This window comes from Spinacia oleracea, chromosome 6 (genome assembly GCF_020520425.1).
Source record: "Spinacia oleracea cultivar Varoflay chromosome 6, BTI_SOV_V1, whole genome shotgun sequence".
Classification (NCBI taxonomy): domain Eukaryota; kingdom Viridiplantae; phylum Streptophyta; class Magnoliopsida; order Caryophyllales; family Amaranthaceae; genus Spinacia; species Spinacia oleracea.
Genome location: NC_079492.1, coordinates 93,869,707 through 93,885,109, shown reverse-complemented (window position 1 = coordinate 93,885,109; position 15,403 = coordinate 93,869,707). Strand labels below are relative to the sequence as shown.

At 37.1% G+C, this 15,403-nt stretch overlaps 2 protein-coding genes across 4 annotated transcripts; one reads left to right on the top strand and one right to left on the bottom strand.

Moving 5' to 3' along the window:
- Nucleotides 1-619: 619 nt before the first annotated feature.
- LOC110791204 (WRKY transcription factor 44) lies at nucleotides 620-8,303 on the bottom strand. 3 transcript variants are annotated; one of them, XR_008923155.1, is made up of 8 exons: nucleotides 8,153-8,303; nucleotides 6,117-6,542; nucleotides 5,941-6,033; nucleotides 4,509-5,203; nucleotides 4,196-4,354; nucleotides 3,489-3,598; nucleotides 2,015-2,200; nucleotides 620-1,030 (listed from the first exon to the last, which is right to left on the bottom strand). XR_008923155.1 is itself a non-coding variant. In XM_021995953.2 (7 exons), exons 2-7 carry the CDS (start codon nucleotides 6,321-6,323, stop codon nucleotides 1,003-1,005), a joined length of 1,407 nt encoding a protein of 468 aa, XP_021851645.1. In that variant the 5' UTR covers nucleotides 6,324-6,542; nucleotides 8,153-8,302; the 3' UTR covers nucleotides 620-1,002. The 3 variants fall into 3 exon arrangements, 1 of the variants encoding a protein (XP_021851645.1); XR_008923154.1 differs by having other exon boundaries at nucleotides 5,902-6,033; nucleotides 8,153-8,302; XM_021995953.2 differs by lacking the exon at nucleotides 3,489-3,598 and having other exon boundaries at nucleotides 5,902-6,033; nucleotides 8,153-8,302.
- A 1,162-nt stretch (nucleotides 8,304-9,465) lies between these two features.
- LOC130463374 (uncharacterized) lies at nucleotides 9,466-10,587 on the top strand. The gene is made up of 3 exons (XM_056832483.1): nucleotides 9,466-9,814; nucleotides 9,980-10,137; nucleotides 10,246-10,587. The coding sequence occupies exons 1-3, from the start codon at nucleotides 9,466-9,468 to the stop codon at nucleotides 10,585-10,587; spliced, it is 849 nt and encodes a 282-aa protein (XP_056688461.1).
- The last annotated feature ends 4,816 nt before the right edge of the window (nucleotides 10,588-15,403 follow it).

Genomic DNA, 15,403 nt, shown 5'->3' with positions numbered 1-15,403 from the left:
TACGTGGCATTACATTATGCAAATTTTCTTGTTTTATAATACAACTACAAGTGTAGTAAACCCAACGACATTTATAACTTTCCATTATAGTTGCTCTTTAGTAGAAATAGACGAGGGGTTCTAGAGTTGGGCACGGCCCAAGCCGGCAGGCTAGTACATTGTTTGTTTAAGCCCGCGACACTGCACGAGCCTGTTGTTAGCCTAACGCGATACTAGAAGAACATCGATGGCCATGTGTCATGCATGGACAATTGGACACCCATTTTTGAAATTTGGCACGGGTTTGACGGGTCAGTCCACACACCAGTTAGTCGATACACTTATTTTTAACCATATAATCCAAAACTAATATTAGTAAGGAAGTCCGTGCCACAGCAAGACCCAATCAAACATGGCACATGAGACGAGTTGCGCATACGCCTCTTTTATGGATAATAGGCATAAATCCAACACGACATATCCTTGGCCCGTTCCAAACACGACCCGTTGGAGCATGCAGGCTTAGTACATGAGTGATGATGGGCCTGCATGGCCTGAAACATGATCAACTCTGGTTCCGTGAGCTAATTGTACTTTTTACACCAATATTGAAAATGAAATGGACCATTGACCAAAGGACAATAAGGAAAAGAGAGTCACAATTGCAAAGAGCCTTTAATAATCTTGTACATTAAGATCCTTGGTATAATTTCTTACACAATAATACAATATGTACCAAACAAACCATTACTTAATTAGGGTGGTCTAAAAAAAAGCCCTATAGATTCCATTTTTTCCAAGATCGATTAAAATGCAGATCGGAAAGGGCGTTTCATCAACACAAAATGAAATGACTCCACATTCCACAAGTTAGAAAGCTTCCATTTCTCGAACCCTCGATAATAATACCGAGACCTGCTCCTTAGTTCTCCATAGATGGGTCATGGATGACTAGTCTTCTCATGTTATGACTTATGACTACACAATATGTACAAAACAAACCATTATTTGTTAAATAGGTGCTCACTGGGAGGATCTAAATCCATGCATCCTGCAAAATAAAAATAATTTTTTAGAGAAGGCGATGTAGCCCATATAGGTATTTATATCGAATTTCAGAGTACACAATACATACTTAAACTAATTATCTAATATTGAATAAGTAAAAAGAAAATCCGGCAAGTTAAGTATCCACAATTTTCAGCCGAATTGACATGAAGAATATGATATGTTGTGAGTTCAACAAGATGTTGATTTTGTCATAAAAGCTCTTTCTATTCACCAACAAAGAAGAATAATAAATTATGATAAATTGACACCATAGATCCCAAGTTAGGGGGCATCCTTCAATATTATCCCAAGTTAGGGGGTATCCTTCAATATTATCTCAAGCTGACCGGAGGAGCCAATTCGGCTGTCGGCGCTACCACCACTAACAACTAGTAGGCTAGGAGCTTCAACGAGAGAGGGGTGGAGGGCCTGGTGGCTACTGGCTAGCGTTTCACAAAATTTTGAAATATTTGATTAATTTTCTCTGTTCATTTTACTTTGACAATTACATCCTTATTTCACTTAATCTTTTAGATGTTTTTTAAAGCAATTATTCTTAGGTAGGTCTAATTTGAAAACAATGCAGGAACTACTCCACTTTTTTGGGTTCATATCCATTATCCATAAACTAGCTAATTTCCATCAGTTATTTATTTATTTATTTATATACTCCATAATAAGCAATAAAATTATCAACAATCATCACATTTCCTTGAAGGCTCGAACTCGCGTCATACAAAAAGGAGCCTCTAAACATTCAATCAGGAATATCTACTTCATCACACAATGTGTTTCAAACAAATCTTACACGACATTCGATAAATCATATGGAGAAATAGTCACAAGGGATATCTCATAACTTGATATAAATCTATTTAACATGCACTAACATCAGAGTTGATATCAAGGGTCCTGAAGCATCCAAATATAATGCTCCATATCCTGAATTAAGCTGACAAGTATCACATAATTTAATTATATTTACCTTTTATCTTTACTAGTACGGGCTTGGGTATTTGGCTCAGCAACTGCTGAATAATTCATGATCTTTATCGGCATTTCATGGTTATGCCTTCCCTCATAAGTTGTGATGAATGCACTAGGTTCATCCAATGCTCTTTCCACATACTTCCGTACATTGCATTTGACGCTGGTGCAACGATAGTAACTTCTGCATTAATACAAAATTTGACGTTCAGGCTCCTTTTAAACATAGATATAGACCTAATCAAACCATTCTCCATTTTGGAAAAAAACGTTTCTCCACAAAATATGGTGACTTGTTCTTCTAATCGTGACATAATTATTTATTACTATCTCCATCTGAATTAGTGGTTACATAATGTTTTTTTAAATTAGAACTCAAGTTTCAAACTTTATAGAATAGTCTATGGATGGGAAGGGAAAACGAGAAATGGAGAGGAAGGGACAAAACGGACAGGCAGGAGATATGGAGGACAATGTGGCAAATTCTTTTATTTACGAAAGGAAAATACTTTTTGTCAAAAGAAGAGCGATTTCCGTAGCAAAAGTTTAAGGATGTCGAAATTCCCAAAATACGCTCCTTTTTAACATAATTCTCAATCTACCACGTCATCAATTTTCTTAAAATAATAGTTTGGTTTCCCGGACTCAACAGTGAACCGCCTAATAATTGGTTGAGATCCCTACATGACAAAACCACCAATTCAGTTGGCCGTTTCCCTTGGTTTCTACATGGCAAGTGAAGTGGAATAATGTCCACCACATAATTTATAAACAGCCAATTGAAATGGCTGTTTTGTACTTACCAATTTTTTTTTTAAAAAAAAGGCTGATTTGCTTGTTGACGTGGACGGTAGATTGAGAATTATATTAAAAAAAGGCTTATTTTGGGAATTTCGACATCTTAAGCATGTTTACGGAAATCATTCTCAAAAGAAAGGAAAATACTTCCCCCTTGAAAGAAAACTAATTTCAACTTAATGAAACTTATTTCCAACCTTCAGAAAACAAACAAAAGATAACTAGTTTCCAGCAAAATAATAAACCCTCAAACCCAACACAAATGCCCTAAAAGATTTATAATCCCTCTGGTGTTATTTAATCTACACACTTGCCCTTTTCATCAAAGCCAAGGCTCCCATGCAATTCAAGGAGAGATAATTGTGATAGTTGCATGCATAAAGAAGTTTATGTTAGAATAAAGGGGTGGTCCCACTGTATAAAAAATACCAAAATTAGTAAGTTAAAAGTGTGTAGATTAAAAAAAAGTTCAGAAAAACGAGAGTGGAGTAAATCTAAAAAATAAAAACAAATGAATAGTATAAACTCCTCTGTTTCTCTAGTTGTGCACTATGTTACTCAGACTCGGGTATGAGTGTCGGATACGAGTACGTGTCCAAGTGTCCGACACGGCTAAATTGTGGAAAATTTCCTTGATTTTAGACCAAAATGAAGTGTCGGAGGAGTGTCCATACCCATGTCCAAGTGTCGAGGATCCGACACGGGTACTTGAGGTAAAACGAAGAGTCTGAGTAACATAGGTTGTGCATGAATGGACAATGTCAACCGCTGCACAACTGTAAATCTGTAATCAAAGCTAAAGGTAGCCTTATTAATCAATTGATGCATATAGTACTAGTTTTAATACTACATATACCTAGCAAGGGTAGAGCATTATAAATTCAAACCTTCTCCCCTTTAGTTCCTAAGCTAACCCAACCTTCTCCTATTCCTAAGCTAAGTCATCTTTCTAATTAGCAAGTATTTTCGTGATGTAATCGTCTTTGTCTACAAAAGTGATGTTTCCTACCAGAAATATGCATGCTTTAGTCCTCCTCTTGGCACTAACTCTGCTGATGCTTCTCTGTGTTGAATCAAATTGTAAACTCGGAGGAATCAACATTTTGCAAAAAGGAAAAGTCAAAGCCTTGCAAAAGGGGGAATTCCGCAAAAGCCAGACACCCTAAACCTAAACCGCATCCATTTAATTTTGTTTTGTTAATGAGTGGGTACGAGTGTGTGTACAACTGTGGCACGTGTGTGTGTGAGCGATGTCCATGATGATAATTTGACTGTGTCCCCCAAGGTTACATACTCATGGCCATAGGCTTGGGGGCGGGTTACACATGGCTTATAAGCTGGGTCCAAACACAATTGTACTAAATACACCATAAGTACTAACCTGGGGAATGGATTTCCTTTCACTACCTTCTGTCCATACTTTCTCCAGCGAAAACCATCCCCCGTGATTTCAGGCTCGGTGTTGTTTTGCAGCAAGATACGAGGCCCCTGTACACCTTGACCTAATTTTCCAGCTTCATTGTTTTGATTATCCTGTTTCCTATCACCAAAAAAAAAGTAAGACAAGTCCATATTTAACACTTTAATACTTGTTACCTGTTAGGCTGTTACTATTTGCATTAAAATCACATCTTATTGGTGAAACATGCATGAGTCACCTACTATGCTACTATGCCATTAAAATCACATCTTACCTTCGCTTGTTTTTTATTCTATCACCATCAGCTTTTAATCCTTTGACCACTTCTTCACAATTTCGATCAAGTGCAGCAGAATTGACGGCAGTCCTGTCACTAGCACAGTGCTTTTCCGCATCAACAGGATAACAAAATGGGGCACAGGTTCCAGAGAACGTAGACTGAGTGGACAATCGCACTGCATTTTCGCTCTCCGTCAATCTCTCGAGACCTCCATTTCTCTCACAAATATTGTCATGCAACTTGGGGTCACCATTATTGTGATCTTTATTAGTGCCGGAAAATAAACCCTTGGCATGATCTGGCTTTGGATGGTCATGTTCTCCCTTGTAGACAATTTCCGTTATCTGCCCATCTAATGATCTCTCAACCTTCTTTTTCACTAGGCACTTCGGATGTGTACACTTATAGTAACTTCTTGGATACTCACTACCCTTCACTTGTTTTTGTCCATATTTTCTCCAATTATACCCGTCACAAGAGGGCCGATCAGCACCAGCTGTAGAAGATGGCATCATTCTTGGCTCTCCGTCTAACATCTGTTGCTCCATTGTAGGGTTCTCAACCAATTGACATATCTCAACCTGTGATAGATTACTTGAATGCTGATTTGAGGATAAAAGATGTTTTTCTTGTTGAGCAGACACATCAACCTGGAATAGTGCCTGTTGATGAGTAACACTGGAATTTCCCTGCTCCAGAAAAAAGGGGTAGCAAATAGCATCAGTTACAACTGAAAGATTTTAAATCAGCTATATTAATCAAGCCATTGGATGAGGTTAGCCTAATACTAAGTGAATTATGTCAAATTAATAAATAATCTATTTGAAGTACCCGAATCTCATTGTCAGGACTCAACAATGGTCACCTAGTATGAATCTCACAATTACATCTATCCCATTAGAGCTATAGAAGATTACTAGAGAGGCTCTGAGAAATCTATCAAGCGAACATTTTAAAATGCGGTAGTACGTAATAGATGTTAATTAAAATAAGCTTCGTCACCATACTAACAGATGATGACGGATCCGAACTCAATAAGTAGAGAAGGCATTATTTAGAGCCAACAAATGGAACCGGGGACGCAACATAGACAACAAGAATATCCCAAAGAGACAACCATCATGACCGTTAGAATAACTTAATAGATCGATTTTAAGACCCTTATAAGTTATAACTGTCTTGGTAGATCTCTTCAAAAGAGGATGATGCCCTCCACGGCTCCATCCACCCCACCCCTATACTTCTCCTAGCCTCCTTCCCTCCCACACTCTCTTTCTTCATTCTCCCATAAATCCGATTGAACAACTATAAAAGGCTTGTGATGGTATGAATGAAGACCAAAAGAAACATAAATGAAAATTAGAAGGTGTGAAGGATTTATACTAACCATACTGAGCAAGAAAGAAACAGTTTCCTTAGAGACAACCTTTGCCAGCGGTTTGAAGATGGTGGATTGATTTTGGACCCCGGACATGTCATCAGATGAAAAATAAGGAGCTGCTCCAAATAAAGTGCCGACCTGTGATAGTGAGTATAGCAAAGGTCAGAACAGATAATCCACTGAAAATTATTTTCCTTCATGGAACTGAGAATGAGACTTGCCTGAATGTTTTCGGCTTGTGGAGAGTGATAGATCGTGGGCTTAACCCTCACTGTTTTAGGCCTAATTGCAGCAACTGCCATCTCAGAGCATGCTTTACCAGGTGGTGGTGAGGAATTGATGTTACCAGAAAGAAGCGAGCCAGTAGAAGACGGCCTTGAAGCAACTGGCTTTGCTATGACTACTCGGTCTATCCCCTTTACCTCCATTGCCAACAATATACAGAAAAGTGACTAAAGATTACTTGGCTCTAATATAGTATATGTGTTTGGACCCTCCAGCAAAAGACTAGTTTGTGCTTGCATTAGCAACTTCATTTTGACCAGAAGTCTCAGGAGTCAGGACAACCAACTCAATCGTTTACTTCGGCATGTTCATTCGATTATTGTTTGTGCAGAAAATCAGAATCCCGAATATATAGCAAATTCCTGTGAGACTAAAATAGATGAGTGACATTCACAGAAAAAACATGTCATCATTTGAACAAGTGAAACTTGTTGCACTAAAACTACATGATATTTCTTCTTCCATGATAGACATAATCTCACTGCCTCTAACAAAGCTCCTTCTTTTGGTAGAAAAGATCATTACAGATCCTTGATCCCGCATGCAACAACGGTCTGCTAATTTTGCAATAAATCTAACGCACTACCAATTAACCACTTTAATCTAGTCTATCATAATCCAAAAGTCAAAGAACTGTATATCTTTTTTTCCGGTATGAATCGGACAAGTGCTCTTCATGACATGTTCCAGCAAAACTCTAAATCAGAAAGTTACAGGTTATACCATTACTTTTCAACTTAAAAAATTTCGGAAGCACTTCAAATTGATTAGAGAACAAGCGTACCACTACCAACTATTACCATCTCATGACAAAATGAGGGAAATGTTCCACAACTTCCACTACCTCATGAATCATGGAAGTTAGTGGAAGTTGGAATAAAAATATAAAATAATCTAGCAGCAAGCTCAAATGGAAGTTTCGGGAAATTTGTGGTCATCAGGTACATGAGCACCTTCAACTTGTACAACAACAACTAACAGTTATTTCTCTTCCTGACAAGCTAGAACTTGACTTAGAAGAATAGCTTCTTACCCTATTGTGGCATGTAAACTAGCAAGAACAACTCTTGTACCCAATTAACTAAACTAGCAAGAACAACTATTGTACTCAATTAACTAACCTAGAAAACCCGAACTAGAACCCAACTGTATGCAAGGAAAATTTGAACCAATCTAAAGCAGACAGATCCGTTAAATGACGTATTGTTTTTCAATTTTCGTAAAATGTGAATCGACAACAAACCAACAATATAACCTGAACTGAAATAACCTGAACCAAACTGAACATTAGATGTACTGAACAGTGAACACGACTTAAACCGAATTGACCTAAACCAAACCCGATAAGAATAATTCTTATGCCGTATCTATAAATGGTAATATTTCACTATAAGACAGCTAGCACCTCCATCTTTCTTGTAACCGGGTAACCTAGCTCTAGGTATACCAAAGGGTTCTTTTTCCTCGAGCAAGACGGTTCAAATGAGAAAAAAAACAAAAAAAGCGATAGATTTTGTAATGTATGTTGGGCGTCCATTGTTGTTGCTCAAGCACTCGATTTACCTCGAGACTACTGGTAACAAATCCAACTATTTTGGTCAGTCAGAAGTCAGAACAAAGTAAATAGTAGCCGTCTTCTAAACCTAGGGCAACACTACAATCTAATAAAACCCTGATCAGAAACTGCAATCAAAATTAATAAAATTCAAAACATAATTCAACTAAATTCAAATGCAAAACCCATACTAAATTTCTGCCTTTTCGTTAACTTTCTAGTGATTAAAACAACAACAACAAAGAGTAGATACTGTGACAAAGCAAGATATAAATATAATTATTAACATAATAATCAGCCAAAAATAATTGAATAAAAATATACAAAGCAAGTAGATTGAAATGCTGCATTTGAAAATTAGTAACTTCTGAAATGAATCCTGAATTAAATAAAGTGGCAAGAAAAGATTAAGAATACCTTTGTGGGTTTCGTAGGAGAGAGAAAATTGGAGTGAAAATGAGGCTGATAAACATGATTGATCATCTTGCTGGGTTTGGTGTTGCCTCGCTACTCTCAACTAACAGTCAAGCTCGTGCGGCCTTTGACTCTTTTAAATACACACTCAAACGACAAGACGACAAAAATACAGTCTAAGGTTTTGAGGGTTTGACTTGCATATTTTACTACTCCTTCCGTTCCTATTTGTTCTACCCATAGTGAATTTTGGGTGATTTTAAAAAAAACTGTAATATTGGTTTGTATGGTATAATTGTAATGATTGGGTGTAAGAGAAATGACTCTGTGTGAGAAATGATTGTGCGTAAGAGTGTGTAAAGATTCTTTTTTAAAGAATGAAGTAAGGAGAGAGAAAATAATAAATAAATAAATAAATAAGGGAAATGGGAGATATTTGATTAAAATAGTCAAAAATCAGAAGTAAAAAAATTTTATTCAAGTGGGGACAATTTACATGAGGTGGATGAGGTGGGGTTCCTCAAACAATAAAATTAACCAAAGAGCATTCAGCAATAGAAAAAAAACGACTGGGAAGGACTTTCCCAAAACAGAAAGTCCATTTCCCTCCTCACATTTCCCTCCTCACATTTCCTTCCAAAAGTTTCCCTCCAAACTTTTCCCTAAAACTTTTCACTAAAAAAAGCACAGACCCTTTATAAATAGGGCTGACTTTGTTACAAAATTCCCTCATAAATACAAATTCCTACCATAGCACTTTAAGAGAGTACCAATTAACAAGAAATCCAACAGCAAAAAATTCACTAAAATTCAACAAAGTCAAGGGGACATTAATGGCTTCAGATCAAGAGCAGGACGACTTCCTCGGTTTTTCTGATGATGATGGAGACGGCACGAACTCTGATTCAGAATCTGATGATGATGAAGCAACTGGTGATGTGGCACAACATGCTGAAATTGAAGTAAATGCTCGTGAATATGGGGATTTTGAGCAGTACCAACAAGTGCCAGATCTTAATGAAGTGCCACAAGAAGTTCCACATAAATGTGAAGTGGGACCACAGCAAACCCAAACATCAGGTATATCAAATATACAGTTGGTTCCATTTATTTTTGATTTGAACATGCCAGCACAAGAAGAGTCCACGCCATCTCCACTACATCAAACAGAAACAAAACAGCATCATCATAAGCCTAAGACCCCTAGAATTAACAATGAATTAAGGTTGGACAATTGAGGTGGCTGTTAGAAAGTTTGGTTACACAAGTAAGACAATTAGAGGGATATGGTAGAAAGCTAAGGACAGAAGACAGCTATGGATTCATATCTTTATGAGAGCAAATATCACAACTGTGGTAGGAAAAGAATTCAAGTAACATATGAATCTATAGCATCAATAGGCATGGGGGACAGAACAAACATTAGAGATCTTGCAAAGATGCTGAATTTGGGACCAACAACAGTTTGGAGAATGGTGAAAAGAAAACAGATTAAAGCACATTCAAGTCCCTTGCATCCAGGCATTTCAGAAGAATGCAAGATGACAAGGATGAGGTGGGTACTTAGTTTGATAATGGATTACTCTATACCAAATGATCCCACATATTACAACATGTATGATTTCATTCACATAGATGAGAAATGGTTAAATCTAACGCATAAAAGTCAAAGAGTCTATTTAGCAAACAATGAACCATTTCCACACATAAAGGCAAAATCAAGAACAAAGATACCAAAGTTCATGTTCATGCAAGCAGTAGCAAGACCAAGGTGGGGAGAAGATGGGTAGTGTGAGTTTGATGGAAAACTAGGTATATTTCCATTCACAGATGCAGTGGCAGCAAAGAGAACATCCAAAAACAGAGTGAAGGGGACAATTGAGACAAAACCAATTAAGTCAGTTAATCAGATTGCAACTAGGGCCATGCTAATCAACTACTTAATCCCAACAATTAAAGAGAAATGGCCACCACATGACGGGGAAAAGGTGATCTACATCATTCAAGACAATGCAAAGGCACACATTTTGCAATCTGATCAAGAATGACAACAACACTACAAGCAAGATGGGTTTACATTTATACTGACTCAATAGCCAGCAAAGAGTCCAGATTGTAACATCTTGGACTTGGAGTTTTTCATGTCAATACAGTCACTTATGCACAAAAAGATGCCCAAAACAGTGGAAGATTTAAGTGGTGCAGTGATTGACTCATTTAATGAACTGCATGCAAAGACTCTATCTAATGTGTGGATGTCACTTCAATATGTTGGAAATGAAATACTAAAACATAAGGGGGACAACAACTACCAACTCCCACACAACAAGAAAAAAAATTTAGAAGATGAGGGCAATCTTCCAGAACAAGTGAAGGCACCAAGGTGGGCTGTGAATGAGTGCACACAACTTGTTGAAGAATGGAAAGCAAATCAGTGAAGCAAAGAACAAACAGATAGATTACTTTTTGTATTTTGGGGACATGTTTTAAAAGTAACAAGAACAAATATTATGTCACTTTTGTAAGCTTGAATGAAAGCATCACATGTAGGCAAAACATTTTGGAAGCAACATATCTTTTGGAAGATTGAATGAATGAATGAATTTATTGTTGTTAATCATAATTTAGTTGTGTTCATCATAATCACATTCATGTTTTATTCATGAATCAACAATTCCAATCATCGATGCAACATAATTACATCATTGTTGTTATTCTCAGTTATTAGTTGTTTTTCATCATTGAATCCTATGACATTAATATCCTCTTACCAAATGGAGTAAATGACTAACACAAAAAGAAATGGGAATGGAAACTCACTCCATTTGAAAGAGGATACTAAGGGTCAAGGAAACCCAGGACATACAAAATCACATCCGTATTAACACATCGCCTTCTAAATAAAATGAATGACTATTACATCATTTGTAAAGGGAAATTCTTTCCACTCAGAAGCCGATGCGCCAACAGAAGTAATAATTCAGTTAAACAACCATTTCATCATTGATAACAAATGAAAGACTCCTCACATTACATCATTGGGACATAATCACAGTTCAGTGCAAGAACCTAAGGTACATTCATGAACATGGCAAGGTAGTTAATTACAACACAATGAACAAGGCATGGAACAAGGGGACACGCAAGAACCTAAGGTACATTCATGAACATGGCAAGGCATGAACAAGACAGCAATGAAGGTGACATGCAAGAACAAGGCAGCAATGCACAAGGCAGAAAGAACAAGGCAAATCATGAACATGGCAGCAATGAACAAGGCAGCAATGAACAAGGCAAGGCAAGTGAAAATAGGAGTGTAAGGTTTCAATCTCAGTTAAGTTGATTTACATCATTGACCAATTTGTTTCTAAATTATTCACAACCTCATCATCCTTTTACCAAAGGGAATACATGATCACTTCGGCTCATGTGAAATGATCTTTATTCCCTTTGGCAAAAGGAGACGAAGGACATTTTTAGAAACAAAAATCTCAGGTTATCAACAAATACATCATTGAATATCACTAACACCACATTACTAAAATCACCACACTACGATCTCAGAATGTCCCCAAGCATCACTGACACAAACCCTATCCACTAACACTTAGCAATGAACAAGGCAAGGCAACATAATCACAAGTGAAAATAGGAATATAAGGTTTCACTCTCAGTTTAGTTGATTTACATTATTGACCATTTTGGTTCTAAATTATTCACAACCTCATCATCCTTTCACCAAATGAACACATGATCACTTCGGCTCATGTGAAATGACCTTTATTCCCTTTGGCAAGAGGAGACGAAGGACATTTTTAGGAACTACAATCTCAGATTATCAACAATTACATCATTGAATAGGAACAAGGCAAGGCAACATAATCAAAAGAGAAAATGGGAATAAGAGGTTTCTATCTCAGTTTAGTTGATTTACATCATTGACCAAATTTGTTTATAAAATTTTTACAACCTCATCATCCTTTTACAAAAGGGAATACATGATCACTTCGGCTCATGTGAAATGATAGTTATTCCCTTTTGCAAAAGGAGACGAATGACATTTTTAGAAACAAAAATCTCAGATTATCAACAATTACATCATAGATCAAACAACAAATGATAACTCATCATAGATCAAACAAAATAAATTTCAGAAAGGCATGAACAAGGTGGGACATATAGGACTCACACACATGGGACATTAGCAAAATTAGGGTTTCAATCTCAGATTTGTTGATTTACATCATTGATCGTTTTGTTTCAATATTTTCACAACTTTAACATCCTTTTGCCCAATGTAATGATTGATATTCACTATTGATCATGTGAAATGACAATCACTCCGTTGGACAGAAGGAGTTAAATGACATATATCGAATACACCGTATCGGGCCTAGGGACAAATGTAGGCGTCTACACATGCACATGACCAAAATATCAAAAAATATCACACAATAACATTTTTTATTTTGAGATTTAATCAGATCTCGCAAAAAATCCAAGAATATCACAAAAAATTCAAAAAATACCACATAAAATCTGAAAAATACTTCAAAAACAGAAAATATACCTCATCTTGTTCGTCTCCTCCAAAGAATCGCAGATCTGCAGGTGTGGGCAACCGATCGTCATACTTCGACTCCACCTCTTCACCAGGCTCCACCTCCGTCTTCTCCAACCAAGCTTTCATATAATTTCGAGTACTCACATTCTCTTTCTGGGCCAACCTAAAGATATTCAAATACTCTCCAGAATACGAATGCTCGTTGTTGGGACAATTACATTTCAACCCCCAATCACAGTTAGGGTCAGGAATGCGTTGCCCAAAAGTACCCATCAAAGAGCTCGCAAGAGATTTGGAAGAAGAGGATCCCATGAAAAAAATGAAAAAACCCTAAAAAATCTCCGGTTTTTTTCCTAGAATTTTTCGAGAGAAAATCGACAGCCAACGACGATGTGGGACGAATTAGGGGAAAAAATATAGGGGATCTGATCGGAATGTTATTCCGTTTAGATGTTGTGAGAAAATTTGAGCGAAATAAGTTAAGATATGAGAGATCTCAAGAGAAATAGCGAAGAACAGAGGCGGAGTATTTTAGGGTTTCTTAAGAAACATAGGGTTTTTGAAGAGAGAAAGAGAGAATATTTGAAGAGAGAGAGAATTCTGAAGGGTAAGGTGAGAGAATGAGAAGAGAGGCGTGAAAGGGATGGGTTTAAAGAGGGTGGGGAGGTGGGTTTATGGGGAAGGGTAAATTATTTAATATTAGGGGTTTAGAAGAGAAATTAATTAAATAATATGGGTTGAGAAATTTAGGTGGGAATTTGGGTAGAATCTTTAGGTATTTTGGTAATTTGAAGGAGGTATAAAAGTATTTTGGGAAAAAATATATGGTTAAAAATAAGGCAAATTTGCCAAATACAACCTAATAAAATTCACTATTTGCCAATTACAACCTCAAATTTTTTATTTTGTCAATTACAACCTTAAACTTGTACATCTATTTTAAATTACAACCCGAAACCATTTTCCGGCAAAAATCACCGGAAGATGATGTCATAACGTTATTAAGAAAACATACGAAGTACATAATATCTATATAAAAAAAGTACTTTTTCAATTATTTTATGTTTTTAGTTTTAATTATTATTTATCGATTTATTTTATATAGAAATTATGTAATTTTTTTTTAATAACATTATGACATCATTTTTCAGTGATTTTTGCCGAAAAATAACTTCGAGTTGTAATTTAAAATGGATGTATAAGTTTAAGAGCGATTTCCGTCAATAATGCACAAAGATACAATAATTCCCAAAGTACGTTACTTTTTATGTTAATTCCCACCATACCGTCCACGTCAGCAAGGGAGAGAGAAAACTAATTTTTTTTTGCCGGTTCGCCACTGAACCGCTATCTGAGATAGCGGTTTAGTTTTAAACAAAACCGCCATCTCAGATTGCGGTTTATGTTATTAAACCGCATTCTGAGATGGCGGTTTAATTTAATACTAAACCGCTATCTCAAATAGCGGTTTAATATGTATCATTCACCAAATTCCAGTGTTTCCAGTGTTCATGGGCTCCAAGCCATTTTGTTTCCAGTGTTCATGCACCTGCCAAATAGAAAACCTGCAAACAACTCCAAGATCTCCAACAACCTCTATAATCCAACTCCAACAACCTCCACAAATCATACCAACCAACCAACCAACCAAACCTTTACACTTAGGCAACAAAATAGAAGAGTGCAAACAAAAAGTTTCCAAAATAAAATGTCCAATCGTTTTAAAAATCGTTCCAATAATGATACATGAGTTCCAAAAGTTCCAATACTAGCAAAAAGAATAAATATTACACAAAAGTTTCTAATGTAGCTCAAATCTAAGTTCTACGTTGTTTCTTTGCATGCTCGGACGATGAAAATGAGGACTCATCCTCCTCGGCAATTGGCTCGGGACGATCACTATGAGAGCAATCCTTTTGTCGTTGGTAAGTGAGAAGCTGCAAAGGAGGAGATGAAATAACTTGTGATGCTGGCGGTGATGCAGTACGAACAAGAAGAGTAAGAGGTGGAGGGAGTGGAGAAGGTGGTGGTGGAGGGCGTGGAGAAGGTGGTGCCGGAGGGCGTAGAGGAGGAGTAAGTGGTGGAGGGCGTGCACGTGGTGGTCGAAAACCACTCCCTCAAGAAACATGTGAGGTGGAGGAGGTGTCGGGTGTACACTGAGGCGAGGCTAAATCATATTGTTGGAGGATATGGTCTTGCCCCACTCTTGATAAGGTCTCAATGCAAGAAGAACTCAAATTGCGTAACGTATCAAGAGTGAGAGGAAGGGCCAAACTGGGAGGTAGCTCTAGCGCAGAATCCACAGCTCGAGTGCATCTTGAGGAAAGATCAGCCAATGCATGTGACATAAAAAAGAATGTGAAACAATAATTAGAATTCAACATTAGTTATGAATATAAACATTATACATGAAAATGGAACAAGGATTAATTTACCAAAATAATATCAGAGGAAGACGACTGATAATGAGTGGTGGGGGGTGATCGTGTAACAGGAGTAATGAGGAGTCTCGTGATGCTACAATACCAATCCATATACTCCTTCATCCTCTCACGATGACCGGAAAAAGGAGTGCCTTGAACAATCCGACTCTCACGATCACGCCACTCCTCCACATATTTGCGATGCATCTCTTCAAACTTCTTGTTTTTATGTCGTCGATCCACATTATGAAGATCAACACTCGTGTC